The sequence below is a fragment of the Miniopterus natalensis genome, chromosome 4 (genome assembly GCF_054644295.1).
Source record: "Miniopterus natalensis isolate mMinNat1 chromosome 4, mMinNat1.hap1, whole genome shotgun sequence".
Taxonomy (NCBI): Eukaryota; Metazoa; Chordata; class Mammalia; order Chiroptera; family Miniopteridae; genus Miniopterus; species Miniopterus natalensis.
The window spans coordinates 97,059,867-97,083,003 of record NC_142084.1 but is presented as its reverse complement, the minus strand read 5'-3'; the positions used below and the strand labels follow the sequence as shown (position 1 = coordinate 97,083,003).

Below are 23,137 nucleotides of genomic sequence, written 5' to 3'. Positions count from 1 at the left end.
ACACCTCAAGAGAAGCCAAAAGTTGTGCAGGAAAGGCCAAGTTCTGTCCCTGCCTGGCTCAGCTTTGAGTACTTACAGAGTAACACAGACACTAAATCGTGAGCACCAACCGCAATGACCATTCGGAGGGAATGGGAAAGGTGCTGGGGGCTGGAGATGCAGCTGGAAAGAGCCCACACATCTCCCAGGATGGGAATGCCACTGGTAACGGCTGAAACTGAAAACTCCAATGACAATAAAAGCACAGGGTTTAGACTGACCCTCCGAGAGAGGCTGGCAGCTGACTAAATCACCAGCAGATTTATTCAGTCCTGCCCATGTGAAGAGGCCTCCACAAAAACCGGGGTTGGTGAACACGTAGATTTGGGGAGAATGGCCCTGGGGGAGGGCATGGAAACACCGAGCCCTTCCCCCATGCATCTCTTCCGTCTGGCTGAGTTATAGCCTTTTATAATAAGCCAGTGGTCTAGTAAACAAAAAAAGCATATGATTTAAAAATATGGAGACAAATATCAAAAAGTTAACTCAAAGTAGTTGCCTCTGGGGAGGATGTAAAGGGGAAGGCTGCCACTTTTGTAGTAAACTTTTAGAACTATTTGGTCTTTAAACAGTATATCTTTGGTTAAAAAGAAACTCAAAAATAAAAAACAATCTTCCAAAGCAATAAAAAAATATTTAGAAAATGAATTCTATAGCATGATTTATTTATAGCACAATTTCAGGCTCCAGAAAGGATCTTAAAGTCAGTCAGCCTCCGCCCCACCAAGATGCCAACTCGGGTCCCAGCATCTCATTCTCAGCCCAGCCCCCCAGCCCGAGATGCACGTGCAACGCCTACACACATGCCCCAAGGTGGACATCAAGTGTGTATCTCACCAAGGGTTGACAGGTCTGAGACCAACCACCACCCCAACTGTCTACTGACTCACCCACGTCCTCCAGCATGAAAACAGACGTTGAAAACGAACGTCTCCAACAACCCAGGAATTTAAAGTGAGGCAAATGAACACATATATGAGGTGGAACACATATGAACCATGAGGTGGTTCACCTAGCTCTCAAGAATTCAAGTATTACCAGTCATATGATTCAAGGATTTATTAAGTCATACATGCAAAACATACGGCTAATTGCATTAGCAAAAGATCAATGTAAAAACACTCCACAATTCTGCAACTGTCAATTTAAAAAATGTTCTAGTGGTTGAAAGGTCCAATTTTGTTTCCTTGCCAGTGGTAAGCTGTACAGAACTTCATTAGCACGAGCACGGGGTTTACAGAACCTCCCACCCAAGGAGCACAGTTAGGCAGAGCAACAGGAAGCTGTCCACACAGGGAGGTGGGGGTGTGTGTGTGGCAGCATTGGTCAAGGTACAGTGCTAGGGATCTGGCAAGACAGTGGTGGTAAGAAGGTTCATAGTTTAAGAGTATCTAAAATGTTTAAAAAACTGTAAAGATGCAACACGTGATTTTTACATCTAGTTACTAGAAAACTAAGGAAAGCACTTATTAGCTTTGAATAAAGAACGTGAAAACAGGAACGCACGTCTAATCTACAAAAAACTAATGCGTCATCAAGAAAGACTTTATACAAGGAGGCATATTGCTCATTGAGAGGGGGATCTATAAGAAAAGCACTAAGTTAGCAACTACGGGAATGACCAGTTCGAAGATGAATGCCCAATTTTGGGAGGGACTGCAGGTTTACGAAAAAGGGAAATCTTAAGAAAACACTTACTGATTAATACCGACTTTCTTCATCGACTGCATTTGACAGAAACTAACTTTAAAAATTTACCCGTGACACTTTCATTCAGTTTATGTGGACAATGTAGTGTAAATTAATCTCCAGTTCGTATTTTGTCAAAATACTGTCTTCATCCTCTGATCGCATCAAGTGTTGCCCACACTCCACCCCAAGGCATCCACTTGAGAGCAGAAGACTTCATCAGAGAAGCACATGAAGAAGAGCTCTGTTCAAAATCTCAGCAAAAACTAATACACTAATTTTTTTAAAATCTCACTACAAAATCAAAAGGATCGATCCAAAGAGTTGAGTTGTTACACTCATTCCATTGTGATATACAGTACAGTGTTAGGTAAGGAACATGGGCTGATAAATGATCAATGCATTAAATTGGCAAGATTTCACCCAGGAGGCCGTACTGCCTGTATGTGAAACTCGTTAGAAAGCGTCTGCCTTCCCTAACTTCAGAAGCTAGTCTTCTTAGAGACAAAGTTCTTTAAACTGCTTAGTGCTTAGTGTTCTTAGCACAAAAATGCAACTTAGTTCACAAGGTATTTTGGCAACTCTTTATCTGAGCAATAGGGGCTTTTGAAAAATAAGGCTTTAAGGTAGCTTGTCATTTTTAGGGCTAAATTTTAATAGAATGTGAAAGTTTGAACTCTTACACTTATTTGTTTAAATAAAACCTAAAAGTTACTGATTGGTTCAAAATGGTTTTATGGAAAAGCTAATTTGTAACAAAAACTTGGCATTGAGTGCGAAGGCTCCATCATTTCTGAGCAAAGCATAGAAAGGTTTCTGGGGACAGGGCGGTGGCGGGGGGGCAGACATTTACAACAGCAGGCATTTTCTCTTCCTCTTCTTGACGGGAGGCGGGCAGAGAACGGCTCGAATAGCTTCATCAAACACTGTCTTGAGGCCGCGCTGTGTGAGCGCCGAGCACTCCAGGTATTTTACAGCACCTGCCGAAAAACACAGCCTCTTAACAGCCACGCGGCTGGGTTTCTGATCAGAACAAGGGTGAGGCTGCTCCCCCGGGCCCGCCGCCTTCTGCAGGAGGAGAGGCACAGCAGAGCAACCCCTAACCCCGCTGCCGCCTCCTGAACACTTCGGGCCACGCTCAACTGGTTCCCCAAGAGTAAGCCAGACCCTGAGCTGGAAGAACACGCCCTCCGCTTCCCAGACTGGACTGTAGTCTATCGGGAAAATAAAAGCACGTGCAAAGCAAGCGTGAAAGACGCAGGAGTTCCTACCGATCTCCTTGGCCATGGCTAAGCCCTGCGGGTAGGTGATGGGTGTCAGCTTCTTCTCCTTCAGTTTCTCAATAGTGTCTTTATCATCCCTAAGGTCAAGCTTAGTCCCCACCAGGATGATGGGAGTGTTGGGACAATGGTGTCGCACTTCAGGATACCACTAGATGCGAAGAAAGGAAAACAGTTATGACACTCTCCTTTTTGAGCTTCCTTCACCCAAGTTATATCCACACAGCTGACAAAATGTCAACTGCCCCTTAGTCAGGGTCCCTACAGAGCCTCCATGCAGGAAACTGCACCTGCACGCCAGCCTTGCTCACACTTTCCATTCACACGTTCAAGGGCCCCAGGGCTGCCGGACCAGACCACGGGACAGCCTGGACCACAGAACCACCCTTGCATGTTTGATTAGCAAGGCAGGACTCCCAAGATTAAAATCCTACAGGGTGGGCGCTACCTGTCAGTAAGAGAGTGGGGAAGAGAAAGGGACGGTTCTCCCCAAAACTATGTTTTTGGTAAAACGAGTCAAGTTCTTAGGTTGTCTCGGAAAATACTCCATATAGGGGTGGGCAGAACTAGGTTTACAGCTATAATACAAATAAACACTACAATACATAGTAAATAACAACACAAGAATAAGAAGTCCTTCGTGTACTCACAACTGAAACCTACATTTGCCCACCCTGTAAATTCAGGGATGAGAAGCAGCTACTGAGACCTAGGTCTCTGCTCTGCTATCATCACCTGCTGACCACTCCAACAGAAGGACATCTCAGTGTCATTCTCGCCACGTTTGTAAAGACGCAGGAGTGAAAAGCAACGGCTGTGCTTCATTACTATAACAAGGCACACGTCACTGAATCCACCTGAAACTTTAGATTCTACGTACTGAAGTCATATATTAGAAAACTAATTACCTACCTTAGTACAATTACTAAAACCAATTTAAGTCATTGAAAATTTCATTCAGTAAATGGTATTTTATTTCTTAATGTTTCTTCCTGAGAGTAACATTATATAACAAAATATTTTTCTAAAAAGCACCCACTTACCTTTGCACGAACATTTTCAAATGACGCAGGACTCACAAGAGAAAAGCAAATTAAGAATACATCCTATAAAAAGGAAACACAAGGCAGTGTTTAGGAGATGGTCTCACAGCGACAAATGCACTCTGCTATCCAAATGCTGCTGGGGACAAGCCATCGGACCAGGGGCATGTACTGTGCACCCACACCCTGTGTCAAGAGCATGCGCCCAGATACACCTTGGCTTCTGGCAGATGGCCCCCAAACCAGGGCCGCACATGAAGCAACCAGCTACTGTGAGAAGGGGGAGTGGAGGCAAAATACGCTGTAAGTTACTTAAGGCTGTGGAGGCATCAAGTCAGAGCCCTGGGAAGCCTCTTTTCCATCACTCCCAACTCCCACTGGGAACCTAACTGGGACGAAACCAGGTGTCAAGACATCACTTGAAAATTTCTATAAAACTTGGTCTGTTTCTCAAAACATTATCTACAAATGGTGTGCTTTCCATGAAGCTCCGCACCTGCGTGTTAAGTACAAACATTTTTAGATGATTGCTGGGCTCCAACTGAACTGCTTAAGAACTGCCACCACAGCAGATCAATGACTCTCTCATCATTGATGTTTCTCTCTCTTCCTCTCTCCTCTCCTCTTTCTGAAATCAATAAAGATGTATTTAAAAAAAAACAGCAAAAAAACCTGCCACGAGTCCCTGGCAAAGAACCGGACTGCGGCACACACGTTCCCTGTGAGGGAGGCTGTTCTACTGTGTAAGTGGCATCTTCCTGCTGTTGGACGTTCCACCCCCCTCAAACTCGGCCTCTGGGAAACTTCTACCCGGGCAGGGCAGGTGTAGCTAAAGTAGATCCAAAGTAAAGGTAGGTACAGAATAAATACCTAGAAGAATTTTGGGCTACAAGTGAAATATTTGTTTTTTCCCTCCCATTCTGCATTGTGTAATAAGTCTAGATATTTACTTAAATTAAAAAATGCCCCAGTTTTTAAAATGCTAACTTTATAAGACATTTTCCTGGAAAAAAGCAATTATGCTACTTTGTGAAATGCCCAATTCCCAAGCTAACACTTTCAATCATTAGCTGCTTTTGTACCTGAAAGGGAAAGAAACACCCCACACAACACCTTTTCATGAACAACACTGTTTAATGCTAGCGCATGCACAAGCTTGTCCAAGAATCACCTGAGATGATTATGACATGTCAAAGCAGAGTGGGGTTAGCTCACCAGCCTGCACAGCAGCACCCAGACAGTCCCACGGCACCAGACCACCAGCAGGAGAAGGCCCTGGCAGCCCTGGTTAGTACCGCCCGGCCGAGCTCAGGGCCCGCACTGGGCTTTCTGGCAGAGCCCCCAGGTCTCCATCTCCACCAGCCTAGGGGGAGAGGCTCATTCATAAAAGCCCCCCCCCTTTCACTTGGGAGGAGGAACTGCTTTAATTCAAGCTAGAAGGTAAACTGTCACACTATTAAAAGCATGGTTCCTCAAGCAAAACCCCAACCCTGAGTGAATTAAAAACACCCAAGGAACTGAGGCTGAATAGGAAATCCTAGGAAAACTAAAAGGAATGAGAGAACAGATAAAGCTGAAACTGAAGTCGATTGAAAGTTTTACATACGGCAATCGGCTTGTCTTTGCCCCTGGAGGTTATATCCTTACCATACGTTTCTCCAACCTAGTAATGCATGAGAACTTTGAGTTTAGTAAAAATGGAGGAAAATAAAATCAACACAGCCTGTCATTTATTTTTCATCAGAACTGTCTCAACCCTCCCAAGGTTTTGATCTAACAGCAGGTAATGGTCTAACAGGTCTCTGATGCCAAAGCCACCAAAACACTCTGTCCACCAACCTGGGAGTGGAGCCCAAGGGGCCTGTGTGACTCAGGGATGGTGAAGACAGGGTAGGCAAACCCTGGGAGACAGGGCACTCCTCCTCACCAAGGCAGCAAACAGAGTTCCTTTTCCAGCAGAACTGATAACACGCCCAGGAAGCTCACGCTCAGCAAGGAAGTGTTAAATAGTGTCCTTCCTGCCGCTGGCATCCATTAGCAACAGGTACACCTTCAAAGATCTCCATCCAAGTTGTTAGACACAGCCCAGCTGAGGCCACAGCTCTCAGAGAAGCGCCTGTCTGTGGAACAGGCCTCACGGTGAAAGGCTCTCCTGGAACCGGGCCAGGACGAGAGCTGTGACCAGGACAAATGTCCTGCCTGTGCAGAAATGCTGGACTCTCCTCCCCAGGCTCTGGGAACAGTGTTGCTGCAGTGAGACCTTCAATCCCCGCCCCCTGTGGACCTGGACAAGGCGGCCCAGAGTGACAGCATTTGGGTGTTTCTCACAATGCTTTCAATTCATTCCTCTGTGCCAATAAAAATGGGAAGACTTGCTCTCCAGCAACAGAGCCCTGGAATTCTCTTGAGAGACAGACGGACAAGACAATTATTTTCATTTCATCTCATTCAAGCTTCTCGGATTTCCAATTTGAAGAGACCATTAAAGTCTCCATAAATACCCTATTTAACCTGTGGGCTGTTTGTGAAGATTTGCCCTCCCAAGAACTTGACCTGACGCCAGATCTTCACTGTGATACAGGGACTCCTGGGGATTGGCCACGAAAACAGTTTCAAGATACCCTCTACCCACATCTGTCGTACCCTTTTCAGTTTTTAAGAACATCTTTTCTGATGAAGAAAGACGCTTTCTGTCCTATGCTAACATTACACCATTTGCCTGTTCCCTCCCAGCCTAACTGTGGCTTTAAGGAATCTTCTCTCATGCTCGGACCTTTGCTTTCTGCCCTGATGCCCACAGTGTTCACGCCGCTCATCCCTGCCTGGGGTTCCTCCATTTACATGCCTGTCCTTGTGACACTCAGGGCTCCTCAGCACAGACACCTGTGGTGTGGCCACACTCTCCCTTCCTCATAGGTCATCTGTGTGTTCTGCAGCCTCTTTAGTCCACCTGAGCTGTCCTGGATCACAGGACACCTTTCCTCTGGACATGACCATGACCATTACTTTCCTTACACCACAGGGCATTTCTGCCCACACAGGCCCAGTGGCCCTCAGTGACTTTACTGCTCCTCTACTGCTAACCCTGTCCTCACTGGTGAACATTAGAGTCCTTCCTGTCAGTGGTACAAGTCACAAAAAGATGAGTCTGCTCTGAGCTAAACAAGTGGGCAGACCTCTGGACGGCTGGACTCTCACTACTCCAAAAGCACTCTCATTTCTTTCTTTTACTTTATTCTCTTCCAAATACTTTCCACCTGGTTTTTACTTTCAGGCTTGGAATATTTTTATTAATACAGGCATACTACGCACCAGAAAAAAGACCAGGGTACATAAGCATGGCAGAGAAAAGAAGCCCCAACACCTGGGAGCTGCTGTGGCACCCACAGCTCCACCACGGGAAGTTTGTGTGGGATAAAGTAATCTCCCAGAACATCGGCGTCAGCCAAGGTCACTGTGTGACCAAGCTGAAATTGAGACCAAACATAAAGAAATAAATAGATCATTCACTTCACAATCGTGTCCAAACACAAATACAAGGTCACTGTGCAAACTACAAAACACCAAAGGTCCCCCCTCCCTGCCGAGCAGAGTAACTACTCCTATACCAATCCACAGCTTTAGCCTCACTTCATCCCCACCTTCTAGGTAGGTTTTGCTAAAATTACCAACAAAACTACCCTGCTTCCTGCCAGCATCCAAACCAGAGCAATCCCCGCTTCCTTGAGCCTTTGCCCAACTCACCCCGCAATCCCCCAAGGTGTGTGTCTCCCTCAGGACAGAGCAACAGCCCCCATTGCGCTCAACCAGAGGTGTGTTCCTACTGACTCTGGATGGAGGATACTATGCTGCGACAGCCAGCCAAACCAAGCGCAAAGCCTTTTGAAAATCAAAACAGCCCAGCTCAACACTGGGTTTTCCTTTTATCTAATGTTGCAGTAATGTAGTCAGTTCTTAAAAACCTTAAGTCAGGACACATACAGAAAATGAAAATACTGCCATAACACAGCAGGGTCCTGGCTGACCCAAACAGAGAGGCCAGTACAGCAAAGCAAACCAACCACAACAGTGTGGGGTCTCTCAGAACACACACAGGGCTCGGGCCATGTGACTCTGGCAAGTCTCATTTATTCCCACTCACACGACTAAACACTGGAACAGGGAGGCAAATGCAGGGGAGTGGACACAATGCGAGACGTTGGGCTTGAGCACTATGGCAATCACACCTTGATTCTGAGCACACCAGTTGAGGATGAGTATGCAGAAGTTACAAAATATTTTTAGAGAATATAAAGATAATTTATTGAAGGGGAGAAAAGCACTAAGGATTACTTAATTTAGAAAATATAAAAACTTGAAGGGAAATTTATGCTGAAAATGACGACTACTTGCTCACCAACTTCTGGAGAACAAAGTAGAAACTAATGGTTTAAACAGATTTCACTTAGCTACAGAGAGACTCGACAAAGGACACCAGCACCAAGTGGCCACGGGAAACAGAATGTCTCTTTTTAGGACATGGTAGATAAGACATCTTCCAACTGGCCCTTCCAGAGTGGGTCTGAGCAGTCATAGATGAGCAGCAAGAATAGGTCTGCAGACTAAAGACCCAACAGCCAGAGACAATGTCCCATCAACACCAAGTTTACTGTTTTCTTGCCCTTTGCCAACAAGAAATCATGGTGCCAGCCTGTAAATTCCAAGGCCTATTCCTCTCGGCAGGACAGCCTGGCTCCAAGGAAGGAGACTTTCCAGACAGTGGCACCTCCGCACTCGGGCCGCCCCTCGCAGCCAAGATGACGTCCCTTATCTCCAATGAGTCCAGGCTGGCATCTGTACTGCTGGCTGGGTGCTCTCCCTCTGTGCTCCTGAGCAATGCCTCCCTCGCCCTCTCGGCTGGTACATGACGTGGTGCACTGTATTACACAATACTTGTGAGCTACTGGAGGGTAAGAATCACATCCTACTCCAGCAGCCCCTGGGATCTCAGCCCCACCACTGCAGCCTGATTCAATCAGTTGCTATCTATGTGTTCTTTAGCACACAAAGCGGGAATCTTGCCAAGTCACCTTTGACATACTGTGAGTGACTCTCTCAGAAAAAAATCACTCAAAAAAAAAGGGCCACACCCTATCCTCTGAGTCACAGGAGGTCGTTGAGTGACACCCCACCCACCCTTTAACTCAGTATATTTGCAAATCCATTGAACATCTGGAATTATTAAGCATCCACTGGTACAGAATAAATTCCTAAACACACTGAAGAATTCAAACCATTTGGTGATTTGACTGGTTTTTAATACTTAGTTAATTTTTAGCAGGAGATTAACTAAGAAATCATGCAATTCAAACCTCCCATTTTATAGTTTTGGTTTGTTACCAAAATCCAGCTCAAGAACTATCAGCAGAAATCTACAGCTCAAAGAAACTGCATTTGGCAATTTCTCCAGCAGGAAACAAATAAAAAAGACAATGACTGTTGCATGGAAAAAGCTGTTTCAGAAGTTTAGAACTATCATTAATGAACAGGAAGTTCATTTAAAAACAAAAAACAAAATTTGGACAGGCTAGAACTAATTGGTTATTTTCACCCACACTGCCCACCAAGGAAAAGTGATGATTAAGTCAATCAAAGAACAAATCAATCAAAGGATCAAAGCCCGCCTTCTCCAGATGACTCTCTGACCCTGACCCCTAACCCCTCTGGCCATCTGCTTGCTGAGAGGATGGATGACTGAACTGAGGTCTCCAGACCTACCAATGAATCTGCATAAGAGGAAGAGTCCTAACAGCAGCTACACTGGAGCTTCAGCTTCACAAGCCTAGGACTGTTCCAGGTGCTTTGCCTTATTATTATTAATAAACTCATCTAATCCTACTAAGAAAGAGGTAAAGACCAGAGATGAAGAAAGCTGCCCGAGGTCACACAGCTAGTAAGAGGAAAAGCGGGATTTGAACCCAAGGAATTTGCTTAACTGCCTCTATACTGTGTTTGCCAATTAGACACTAAGCCTCAAAATTGTTCTAAAATACACTTTTAAAAGGAAGAACAAAATGTAACAAGATAAGCAAATGATACAGGTAGGACTCTTGCTTAAAGAGCACTGGCTCCTAACCATGTTTTCACCAGCTACTGCTCTTACCAAAGCTGTTTAACTTTGGTAAGTATAAGCAAAACTAATTTTAAGTTTTTCTGACTGAACACAGTGGCCAGTCACAGTTTTATCCTCAATCGACACTGAGAAGAATTAGGCACTAAAACCACAGAAAATGAACATGTACTCTATAGAAACCACGATCTTCACGGCTTCATTTGGTACAAAACTCACAAAACCAATCACCTCAAAAGTAGCTGCTGTTAAAGCTGGTCTCCAAAAACAAAACAGCACCTATTTCATAGGGTTCTCCAAGAACTAAATGAAAAAATGCAAAACACACAATGCAGTAGTCAGTAACTGCTAATGATCAAAAAAGAAACACAAACCAAACTCCAGTTTGCATCCAGGGGGCTATGTACTTCACTACTGAACTAATATATTTGCTATTACTCAACATACCCAAAAGATAGTAATAGAAGCAAATCCATAGGTGATATGCAATAATTAAACATTCAGGAATTGTACATTCTAAAGAACACATTACAAAATCGGCCGTGCCCTGGCCGGTGTGGCTCAATTGGTTGAGCGTCATTCTGTGCACCAAAAGGTGCCAGTTCGATTGCAAGTAGGAGGCGAGCAGGAGGCAGCCGAGCAATGTTTTGCTCTCACATGGATGTTTCTCTCTCTCCCCCTCTCCCTTCCTCTCTAAAAATCAATAAAAAATACTTTTTAAAAGCCAGCTGTGACCCTTACTGTCTGCGGATAGGAGAGAGGACGTAGTCTGTCGTAATCTTCTTGTCCAGCAGTATCCCACAAGCCCAGGTTCACCGGTTTTCCATCTACCATAACATTGGCAGAATAGTTGTCAAAGCTATAAAATATGGAGAAAAAATGGTTAGTCTCTAGCCTTGGAGCATAAGGCCCAGGTCCAGGACCTGTGTTGCTGTCCCAGCAGGGGTCTCAGAGGAGGTGGTGCTGAGAAGGCTGGGAGCAGGCCTGGAGGCTGCCAGGACAGCAAATGCCCTCCTGCAGACACTAGGAAATGCCAATGAGCTAAGAAATGGAGGGAAAGTGGGGTGGTGTGTGAGGGAAACATATGCAATGCCTGAGAAACGAAGGACAGTTACTAAATTTAACTGAAACAAATTACTATCAGCACTAAGAAAGCTTTACTTTACTAAAGAGAACATTAAGGTTTTTCTCCCCAGGAAGAAATAAAGTGTAAACTTGGTCCCTCTTTCAATCCCGCTTGCTGAGTTTTTCATAGATGTCTGACTCACTCTCAACAAGATGGCACACGGCTGGAGCTGTGCCTACACAGACCCACCCGAGCCCAGGTTGGCAATGAGTCGGGTCTTGGTCATCCATGCCCGGAACCAACGTGCAGGGGGATTTGAGAATGCGTAACGTTTTCAAAGTGAGTGTACCAGATTACACATATAAATTACTTTGAAGTTGTTACACAAAAATTGGTTAACTATAGGAGGCAAAAAAACCTACAGGCTAGCAGGGGAAAATAAGGTTGACAAAAAATTACTACAAGTATCATCAAGTAAGAAGTTCATTAAAAAGAAAATCTAGCATTCCAATTCAAACCAGGGCAGGTACCAGGACCATAATAAAACTCCAGAATTCATTTTTACATACTTTGAAGACTAAAACTAGGGTCTTACTACACTGGGACAACAAAGTCAAGGTCTGAGTAAGGTGCTAATATGGTTTATAAAATTTAATGACCAAACTAGTTTTCATAAAGAAAAGGTCTAATGTATAGTAATTCTGCCTCATGAGAAAAGGGTTATTCACTAAATAGTGACTTTTTACCCCCCCGATTTGGCAAAAAGAATCAAGTGCATGTCTCATACTAAAATAAAAAATACATTCTAGGATGGGTAGCTCAATGAGTTACAGCATCGTCCCGATGTGCCAAGGTTGCTTGTTCCATCTCCAGTCAGGGCACATACAAGAAGCAACCTATGAACGCATAAATGAGTGGAACAACAACCTGATGTCTGTTGCGCGCATTCTCTCCACTCCCTTCCTCTCTCTCTAAAAATCAATAAAAATTTTAAAAAATACATCCTAAATGAATTACAGATAAAAACTTTAGCTACAAAAATCCTAGAAAAATTACTAGAGAATATTTTTTGCATCACTCAAGTAGGAATGGCCTTCCCTGGCAAAACATAAAACTCAGGGAAACAGGAGAGAGACCTATCTACATTAAAATGTTACACTTGCTCATGGCAGAAGACACCATAACAAAGTTCAAAGACAAATGAGAGACAGAGGCATTAATGTTTCTTATATACAAAAGATCCATCGGTACGAAAAATATTTTAGTAGAAAAATAAGCAAAAATGTCAACAGGCAATTGAGAGAAGACTATGAATGGACAGTAAACATTCAAAAGATTTTAACCGCACTGATGATCAGAAATGCAAATGATGAGTTATCTTTTTCAACTTGTGTGGACCACAGCATGTATTAAAGGGCTGCTTCAGTCACAGCTGGTCAAAGCAATAGCCTTTTAGATGGCAAATGGGTAGTATCCATCAAAATTTTAAATTTGACACAATTCCACTACTCATAATCTATCACATGTGCACAAACATGCAAGGATGTTTAACACAGCACTGTGTGTAATGCAAAAAAAAAAAGGCCTAAATGACCAGTGGTCAGTCACCTATAGCAGTTCAAAGTCATAACAGCTGTTAATGATTTAGCTCTATCTGCACATATAGATAAAGAAAGTCCCCACCATAAATTCTGAACAGTATGATTCCACTTATACTAAAATATGCACAAGACATATTATGCACCTAAGTGTGAGTGTTGTGCTTGAGGAGGTGGGACTTGAGGTGTTTCTTCCCACCTGGATGGAAGCTGTGAGTACAGAGCTCACCGTGGCCACAGGGTGGTGCTATGAGGCCAGGCAGGCTAATGGGGCTCCCTAGTAACCCCATCATCAGAAAAACACTTTTCCGTCTCCACCCAATTCTGCTGCCAACAGGGAATAAGCAGCTCAGTAGCCAACTCCATCCTCCTGTATACTCACCCCAAACACACCCTGATTAAATCCCAAAGCCCCATAACTCGGCAGTGACATGTAACCAGTGGAGTACTTGCCAGAAAAGGCCAATTACAACATAATGGAGTAGTTCATGTTCCAGCTCCTGGAGCCCTCACACACAGAGCCCAGAGAGCAAAATTTATCTGAAACTCTTACATTACCCAGCCTCTGTGCTTCAGTTAGTTTAACTTTCTTTTGTTTCCTAAATGTCTAAAAATCAATTAGGAAAGCTGTGTGTTTCATCATTGCATGGAAACTTTAGATTACTTTTTAAAAACCCAAATACCTAGACTTTGGTGAACATTTGAGTGGAAAAGTCATCATATCTGTTCATGAAAGCAGCAAAATGAAGGTCAAAGGTGTCCGGAAGACATCACAGATGAGTTAACTCCCAGTTTAACCTAAGATACTTACACAGTGGGGATATATTCTCCAGGAAATGCATTGGTTGTATAACTGATCAGTAGGCAAGTTTTACCTACAGCTCTAGAGAGAGAGAGAGAGAAAAAGGTGTAAATTGCTTGGTTACCATGAATGTAATCCTAGTTTTCATTATTCTGTTAAAATAATTTATAGAGAAATCAAGGAGCATACACTAAGTATTTAGCATTAAATAAAACCATTTCTATAACCTTTTATTTAACACTACAATATATTTTTATCCTGGAATTTAAAGCAAACAAACTAGAATTTTTCAGAAAGGCCTTCCCATTCTGTTTAGGAATGTGGTGTGAGCACTCACAGTCAAGAAACAGTTATTAAATAAGCACAAGATTCCAGAGGAACACTGTTTCAAAACTGAAGATCTTTTTTGTGACCATCTGTAGAAGTCTTTCATCCAAGAATCAATTCCATCCTGAAATTATTTTGAAGAATACTAATACAGCTTTCCTCTGCAACTTCCACTCTGTTGCTAAGTAACAGATTTCCCTGCCTCTGAGTGACAGCTCAATTCCACCACCTTCCTAAAGCCACCCTCTGGCAATCAGTAATGACTGTTCTCTTAACAGAGCGCTTAGTCATAACCACCACACAGAACTACTCTCACATTAACTCATCTGTATTCACTTGCCACCTCCCCACCCCCACCCCTGTCCTCACATATCACCACAAGCTTTTAGAGCAGCTAACACAATATAATCCAGACATTAATTAATAGCTCAGGGATGCTGGAGTAAACTTCCCAAGCAGCTGCAAGGAGGAGAAAGTAAGAGACCCATGCAGAAATACTTCAGAAAAGGAGGGCCTCCTGCACAGCTGGTAATGGATACAGTGTACCATCAGGCAGAAGTCTGAGTGACGCTGAAGTCTCCCAATCACTTCAAAAATTTTTTTTTCAAGAGAACATCACCTAAAAATTAAAGTTAGTCCAGCCGGCGTGGCTCAGCGGTCGAACATCGACCTAGGATCCAGGAGATCATGGTTCAATTCCCAGTCAGGGCACATGCCCAGGTTTCGTGCTCCATCCCCGGTAGGTGGTGTGCAGGAGGCAGCTGATCAATGACTCATCATTGATGTTTCTATCTCTCTCTCACCCCTCTCTCTTCCTCTCTCAGAAATCAAAGACATATTTTTAAAATTAATTAATTAAAGTTGCCACACCATTAGCCCAAAATGGTCTCCAAATTTTACAACATTCATAGGGTGACTTCAGGGGCTTCTAGAGCCCATGTCCCTGGCCTCCTAATGGTTCGCCAAATGCCCATGTCCCTGCTGTCCTCAGTTGGCTTCCAAAGCTAAGAGGACACAATGGAGTCCTAAGTTGTAAGACTTTGTTGTTCAACCTCAACTACTATAAATCAGGACTCACCATAACAAATTTAGGTGCTTTTCTATTCTCCCTGCACTCTTAGCTTAAGGCAAAAACCTCTCAATGAGGACAGATTACAGGCCCATCCAGTCTTGCCAATACTTGTTTCACTTGTAACATTATTTAGGGCTTAACAAAAGTTGGAACTCCCCACCCCAAAGACCTCAGAGTCAAACATTGTATCATCAGGAGGTAGCTTCCAACTCCTAAAGGCTTTCTAAACAGAGATGACTCACTGGCCATACATTTTGTTAAAAGCTTAGAATGTCAAAATAAACCTGTAGGAGCAGGAGCCTAAGATTTAAGTCATTACCCTGCATCTGAGACACACCCATGGCCAACTCGATCCATCATTTACTGGCTGGAATTTTGGGGTAAATTTTAACTTCCTTATGCCTCCAGTTTTCTCAACTGTAAAATGAATGCAAAACTACAAACTCCATCACAAAACTACTATGAGCATTAATTCAATTTCAACCTTTACCAACGAATTGCATGCTATGCCAGAAAGTAAGTATACTAGGTGCTGCAATGAACAAGACCTCGTGGAACTTATGCAGTTAATTAAAAAATGAAGAATGCAATCATGACATAAAATTATAGGTGTGACAAATGTTATCAAAGGTGCTCTGGAAACATACAGCAAGATATCTAATATAGTGTTGGGGGCGGTTAGAGGAGGCTGCAGTGTATGCTGAGGCTTATGAGGAACAGGGACACAGTATAGGGAGGAATATTCTAGACAAAAGCAACAGCATATGGGGAGACCCAGAACTAAAAGAAGCCCAGAATAACTAAAGGACAAAATAAGAGGCAAGTGGTAGAGGAAAATTTGAAGAGATTGTCATCTCTTCTTGCTAAGGACATGGGACTTTATCCTAGCTGGGAAGTCACAGAGGTTTTTAGTTGCCAAGAAATCCTTAGATTTGCATTTTTACAAGAAGCCTCTGAATGCTGTGTGAAGGTTGAGGAAGCTGGGCCCCAGGCAGGAAAATAAGGAAGCTGCAATTGCTGCTCGTTCCAGTAACTACCCCTGGTAGTCTGGACCAAGAGGGGCTTTCAGGGTGAAGGGAAGGGGGCCATTTCAAGAGCAGCCTAGACTTGAGGCAGAACAAGCATGTCTCTGCCATGGGTTGGATGTGGTAGCTAAAGAAGCAAACAGAGTCTAAGGCCATAAGTGAACCTCTTTTCAAAACTATAAATGTTGCGCAAAAATGTTCAGTTATGGCCCCTTAATGTCCAGGATAAGCAGTTATAGGGATTTAACTTTCACCCTGACCGGTGTGGCTCAGTTGGTTGGGTGTCACCCCTTGCACCAAAAGGTTGCTGGCTGGATTCCCAATCAGGGCACAAGCCTCAGTTTGGGGCTCAGTCCTCAATAGGGAGTGTGTAGGATGCAGCCAATGGATGTTTCTCTCCCTCCCCCCAACCCAAAAATCAATAAAAAATAATTCTTTAAAAAAAGATTTTAACCTCCATGTTAAAATGTAGTAGCACTTCCTTTAAGATCCTGGCCTAAGCCTCTTCTACATATATGAGGAACAAAGCCATTACTGTAAATACGACCCACTATGTTTTAAACGCTCTGAACTTTCTTTTCCTGAAACTCAGCTGAGGCAGTATCTTTTGAAAAGTTGAACTATAAAGGAATTCAAGGGAAAGACATAACCTGATATTGACTGAAATTTCATTACCAATCAATTATTTGTTACAAATCTGCATTCTATAAGAAAATTATTAAATTATAAAATTGTAATTTTTTAAATGAGTATATGTCCATTGATTTAATTTTTTTAAACAGGTAAAAAGAAAAAGGAATTGGTTATTTACCTCCTCTTAGTGTATTTATTCACTCCTTTTAAACACACTCCACAAATAAATGTTGAAGCTAAGTCAACACTGGCTCTAGGCAAAGCCACAGTTTTCCCCACAGAAGAATGGAGCCGTATTTGGTCACAGCCTGGGACTAATGCCGCAGCAGAATTTCTGGAAGTTACTATCTGCTTTGGAATTTCCAATTTTATATATTAACTGCTTATTCAACCTCTTTTTAATCTTTGAAAGATGTCGTAACTATAGAAAGTGAGCATGAGTCTACAGAAAGAAGTTCACGTGAGCACTTTTTCTTTAACCTACCTGTGCACCTGCCCCATCTAACAGAAATAACCAAGATTAAAGCCAGTAACGAGTTCCTATTATGTTCATTTTTCCATTAGAATTTTAAGGAAACTTTGTACTTAAAAATATTTTTGGCAAATTTCAGTATTAATTTCCAAAATCTATAAACCAAAACATTTTTAACAATAATCAATGAATCTAGAAACATCAGTAATTTCTTCATGTTAAAAAAAGTAAGGGAGCCCAGCTGGGTGTGGCTCAGCAGCTGAGCTTCGACCTAGGATCCAGGAGATCATGGTTCAATTCCGGGTCAGGGCACATGCTTCCGTTGCGGGCTCCACCCCCCCTCACCCCCCCACCCCCCGTGGGGGGCGTGCAGAAGGCAGCCGATCAATGACAACTCTCATCATTGATGTTTCTATCTCTCTCCCTTCCTTTCTCTGAAATCAATAAAGCTATATTTTTAAAAAAAGGTAAGGGAGCCAGGAAGCTCAAAAATTTTAAAAAGACCTTGAATTGAAACGCCTCGATTTGCACTGGGAAATGAGAATGGGGATTCTACCAGTAAGCCTTCAGTAAACGCATAACTATGCAGATAATATGTTCAAAAAACATATGAATTAATTAAGTCATTTCATGCTACAAAAATACAAAACCAGAACAGAAATTCTGATGTTCTGTTACTAACAGAGGACATCACAACCAACTTATAGAAAGCCACCCATTATCACCATCGGAGGCTTCAAAAAATTCAGATTCTGTGTAGTTTCTAGAACAAAAGGTGAAGACACTACCTATAACAGAGTTCAAGTAAAGGCTGAAGCATGAAGCAGCCTTTACCTAGACGCCCTTCTAGAACCACCAAGCCTAACCCTGAGGTTAGTTGAAGACGGAATTCAAAACAAGAATTATATCTAACTATCCACCACCCTACCCTCAGTCTCCTTCAAAATCAAACTCTTTACTAAATCCTCTTAAAACATTCCCTCCAATAATGAAAAGATATGTGATAAAGCAAACAGAACAAAATGTTGATTACAGAATCCAAGTGGTGGGTATACCTGTATAAATGTGTTCATTGGACAATTCTTTCAACTTTTCTGTATGTTTGAAATTTTTCACATTAAGATGTTGGAGGAACAATATTCCTTCTGAATCCGTAGCAGGATTCCTGATCAAACATCTCCTTTCTAGGAAGACCACAATTATAAGACAGAGCTACCTGGTGATGCAGAAGTGAAAAAGCAGTAAGTACTAGGACATTAGATGACTAATGCAAAGACAGAACATCATAAAAGGTGGATTTAAGGTTTTTAAAAATGGATTCCTGATTCTCCTCCACTAAACCAAATCCCAAACTTTTACTGAGATTATAATTTGAAGCAGCTGTCAGAGGGAGGGGTGTTGGGAGGCTGGGTGAAAAAGGCCAAGGGAGTAAGCAAAGAAAATTTAAAAAACCCCAAAACCTCAGTCACAGACAACAGTATGGTGATTACCAGAGGGAAACAGGGGTGGGAGGAGGTAAAGAGGGTAAAGGGGGGATAAGTGGTGATGAAAGGAGACGTGGCTTGGGGTGGTAAACATACAATGTAATATACAGATGGTGTATAGAGTTGTACACCTGAAACCTATATAATTTTATTAACCAATGTCACCTCAATAAACTCAATTAAAAAAAAAGTTCACAAAAGAAAAAAAGTAATCCTATACAGCCTAACCATCCAATAGGAGAATGCGTGAATAAGCTGTGGCTGCAACAAACGATCACACATCATTTAAAAAAAAAAAAGGAGAGCATTATATGTCATTTTACCAACCAAGACCAGAGTCAAATACTATACCTGAATTTGGAAGCCAATGACAAATTCAAACACCTTTACAATAGGTCAAAAACATGAAACCCTAGGCCTCAGAATGAAATACATAAAGGCAATGCATAAAGCTTAAAAAAAAAAAAAAATCATGTATCATGCCATCACAGATTGTTCAATAGAAATAGACAGTAATTGGTGTGAATACATAAAGATGACATCATGGAGGCATGGTACATGGATTTTCCATGCTCAACTAAAAAGTAAAAATAAAAAATCCTGGGCAACATCTAAACTAGACACTGTACTGAAGAGTCCACTAGCCCCACCGGGACACTAGTTTGTATGATGAGTGAAATGGGGGCTTCTAGTCATTCACTCTGGGCCCTTCTAGTAAACCAAAGCCAAAACAATACTATTAAAAGTGGCTGTAAATATCTGAATGTGAGATGCTGTCTTACCTAAGTAAAGCTGAGAGAAAAATCTTGGGGCAAAGGTCCCCCAAATAAAAATGACAGACCACGTGCTCAGGAAGGGCTGCCTTAGAATAAAAAAGTATCAAGTTTTGTATCTTAGTTTAGAGTCAATGTCAATTAAATCACAATACAGAAAATGATCCATTAGAACAATATGGGTTAATTCATCCTAGTTATAACATGGTTATGACATATGAGAACTGAATGAATCCAACCCTACATCAGGCCCAAGCGCACACCCAATTAAACACTGGAAATAAAAATAAAAACAAACAAAAAAACCATGGTAATGACAAAGCTTTTAACCAGAATTCCCAAGAACATTTTTAACATGAGGAAGCTTGCACTTTGTGAAACCTGTTTGCCTTCACTGCTTAAATTGCCCTTAATTTAAGCCTGAAATTCCACACATTAACTCCTTAACTCCAAGAAACTTAGACCCACACTTACAGCTCTGACAATCTTTGAATAAAAGAACATTCCAACTTTATCACCAGAAGGTATTTTATTTGGGTAAAAGAGGAAAAATACTTTTGATGGAAAATTAGGTATCTCAGTTTTGTATGGAAGTAATATTTGCTACATACTGTCAATTAAATAACACAGCTTAAAACTTTTTGTGAGCCCGGCAGGCGTGGCTCAGCGGTTTAGCACCGACCTATGATCCAGGAGATCGAGGTTCGATTCCCGGTCAGGGCACAAGCCCGGGTTTTGGGCTCGACCCCCGTGGGGCCGTGTAGGAGGCAGCCGATCAATGACTCTCCTATCATTGATGTTCCTCTCTCTCTCTCCCCGCTTCTCTCTGAAATGAATAAAGATATTAAAAAAAATTTTTGTGTGTGAAGGTACATTTCAGGTCTAACTATTTAGCCCTAGTCAACCTCCATGTCAAATTCAGTATTTAAAAAACTCAAGGACAGAACTGTGTTTCCTGCCCAACACCCTTTCGGAGCCCAGCGCGCCTGGGTGTTAGCAGCAGCAGCACCACGGGGGGCGGCACTTGTTCCGCATGTGCAGGCACTTACCGCCCGCATCTTGTTTAACCCTCGCGACTTCCCCAGAGGCCCCTCTTGGGGGACGAGCGACGGCTCGGGGCTGCCCCCCTAAGCCGGGGCCGGGCCTGCAGGAAGGACCCCGATCCCCAGCAGGCATTCAACAAGTACGTGGGCTCATCGGGCCAATACAAACAGCGGGCTTATCCGCTCCGCATTAAATACCCTAAATATACCTGCTGCACTTATGTCTTAGTTTCAAACATTTTCAAACAGCAATATTAGACGCTATGGTTAGATAGTAAAACACCAGCAATCTGACCTCTTTAAAAAACAAAACCAAAAAAACCTCAAACCGTCTCAAATGTCTAACAACGACGGGAACACGCTGAGAACTCACAACCCCACGGAGGGGCGCAAAAGCGACCTCGGCCCTAACGACGAGCTAGGGGCCCGTCATCAAGGAACAGCGACGCCAGAACCCTTCCCTTTTACGCGAGTCTAAAAATGGACCAGTTGCATCCTGAGTCCGGAGAAACCCGCAGCGACGCCCGGAGCTTCCCCGTTCACGCTTCACCGCTCGAGCGGTGCTGACACGCACGGTTTTGCTCGGATTACACTGACATTCTTGTTTCTATGGGCGAAAAAAAAACACCACCACACACACACACACAACTGCCTAAGTCTTGTGTTCCGCAGGCCCGTAGCCAGCAGACGGGAATGAAAAGAAACGCCTCGCGGCCGGGGCCTCCCCGCGCGGGGGGCCCCCTGCTCGGCTGCACCCCACGCGCGACCCCAGCGCCAGCTTCTCCCTTTCCCCATGGCCACGCTCAGAAAAAAGAACCGCCTTCACCACGCCCGGCCCCTCGCCGCTAGGCTCCCGAAAAGTTTCTCCACGGGAAGAGCAAACACGATCCTTTTTAAAATCCTGAAAGTGCCGAAGGAGCCGAGACATGGACACCCCGGGAACTCGGTCTCGGGTCCCGAAACCCGCCCAGGCAAAGACTCGTCGGTTCTGACCGCCGGGCCGCCGGGCCGCTCAGGGGGCTCTCGAGAGGTGAACTTAAAAGACAAGAAAGGGGCCTTTTTTTTTTTTTTTTTTTTTTTAAAGAAACGCAACTCCGAGCCCACAGCCCGCGAGGGAAGCGGCGGGGCGGGGCGGGCAGCGGGCGCGGGGAAAGCGGAGGGTGGAGCTCACTTTCGCTCCCGCCGCGACTCCCTCCCCCACCAAAAAGAGAGGAAAGGGCCGGGTCCAGGCCCGCGCCGCGGGGTCCCGGGAGGGGTGCTGGCCCGCGCCCCCCGCCCGCGCCCCGAGAGGCCGGAACGCGAGGCCTCACGCGCGCGCGCGCCCCACCCGGCCCCCCGGCTCCGGCCCCGGCCCCCCGGCCCCCCGGCCCCGGCCCGGCCCGGGCCGCGCACTCACCCGTCTCCCACCACCACACACTTGATGGCCTGCATCTGGGCCGCTCGGAGGGCCGCGGCGGCGGCGGCCGGGCACTGAGGCGAGAAGCGGCGGGCTCGGGGCGCGGCAGGCGGGCGGGCGCGCGGCTGCGGGCGGCGGGGCGCGGGGTGCCGGGGCCGCTGTCCACGCCGCCTCGCCCTCCTCCGACGGGAAGCAGAAGCCCAGCAGCGGCCACCACCCAAAGCTGAGGAAAACTGCAGAGAAACAGGAAATGGCCGCTCCACTCACATCCGGCCGTCCCTCCCCCGCTCCGGCGCCAGCGATCCCAAGCCTGGGGCGGGGCGTTCCCGCCCGCGCGCTCCCGGCGCTCCTCTGGGCTTCGGGCGCGCTCGGGGACGTTCGGGCGCGCTCGGGCACACTCGGGAGAGCTCGACTCCAGCCGGGCGGAGGGCGGGGCGCGCAGGCCGCTGTCCGTGCGCGCTGACGTCACGGCCCCGCCCCGGAAGGCGCGAGCTGGACCAGGATCGCAGCCCCGCGTCCCCGGGGGTCCAGCTCCCTGTACCCGCGACCGACTCCTGTCCGAGGCCCGCAGAAGGGCGTCGGTCTGTCCTTTCTCTGTGACAGCCGTAACTTACGTGACGACAAGGGCCCTTCTAGGAAATTCGGAACCCAAAGCTATAAAGAAGACCAACCGTCCATCGCAGCATTATTCAGACGCCGAGGTTCATTGAGCCAAAAAAATGGGCCGAACTTTCTTCCCTTGGCGCTTCTGTTTTCTATTATTTCTAACGGCGTGGAGCGTTTCCTATGTGCTGTGCTTTCGTTGAGTAGAAATGTTACACGTCCCGGGCTGGAAATGGAGCTGGAAAAGAGGAGCAGGGCCTGGGGCGTGGGGGGCAGACCGGCTGCGGCAGCGCCGTGCGGCGGCGGCCTGTGCCCGGGGCCACCGGCCCTTCTGTGGAGAGAATCTGGGGAATCGAGGTGCAGGCTGCTGCCAGGAATGCACGCTGGCTGGAGAGGGGAGGGTGGGAGAGGGCGAGGCCGGGCTGGGTGTGGGACAGGCCCCGAGCCCGGGTGGAGGGGTCGTTGGCCCGGTTTCTCGCTCCTTTGGGTGGGTGACGGGCCACAGTCTAGAAAATCCACAGAAACAAGAAGGGGGAGCGCCTGGGTGCTGATGGCCCCTGGCCATCCTCCCTGCTAGGGAAGGACAGAAATAGCCACCTGAAGCCCTGCCCTCGGGAATGTGAGCAGACTGGCCAGCTGGCCCCCGGCTATCAGCAGCTAACTGTTCTGTCCCTTTGACTAAA

General features: G+C 45.1%; 1 protein-coding gene across 2 annotated transcripts; it reads right to left on the bottom strand.

Moving 5' to 3' along the window:
* Positions 1–1,083: 1,083 nt before the first annotated feature.
* Positions 1,084–21,959, bottom strand: RAC1 (Rac family small GTPase 1). Of its 2 annotated transcripts, XM_087817003.1 has the most exons (7): positions 21,852–21,959; positions 13,636–13,707; positions 10,902–11,019; positions 5,658–5,714; positions 4,052–4,114; positions 3,000–3,159; positions 1,084–2,708 (listed from the first exon to the last, which is right to left on the bottom strand). In XM_087817003.1, exons 1-7 carry the CDS (start codon positions 21,884–21,886, stop codon positions 2,578–2,580), a joined length of 636 nt encoding a protein of 211 aa, XP_087673129.1. In that variant the 5' UTR covers positions 21,887–21,959; the 3' UTR covers positions 1,084–2,577. The 2 variants fall into 2 exon arrangements, with proteins under 2 accessions (XP_087673129.1, XP_087673128.1); XM_087817002.1 differs by lacking the exon at positions 5,658–5,714.
* Positions 21,960–23,137: the final 1,178 nt, after the last annotated feature.

What these genes read in the sequence shown, in the direction of transcription:
- RAC1 (XM_087817003.1), bottom strand. Translation starts at nt 21,886, where the DNA reads ATGCAGGCCATCAAGTGTGTGGTGGTGGGAGACGG. An exon ending in TGTGTGGTGGTGGGAGACGG is followed by an intron (nt 13,708 to 21,851) that starts GTGAGTGCGCGG and finishes CTCTCTCTCTAG; the next exon opens with AGCTGTAGGTAAAACTTGCC. An exon ending in TTGAAAATGTTCGTGCAAAG is followed by an intron (nt 3,160 to 4,051) that starts GTAAGTGGGTGC and finishes CTTCGCATCTAG; the next exon opens with TGGTATCCTGAAGTGCGACA.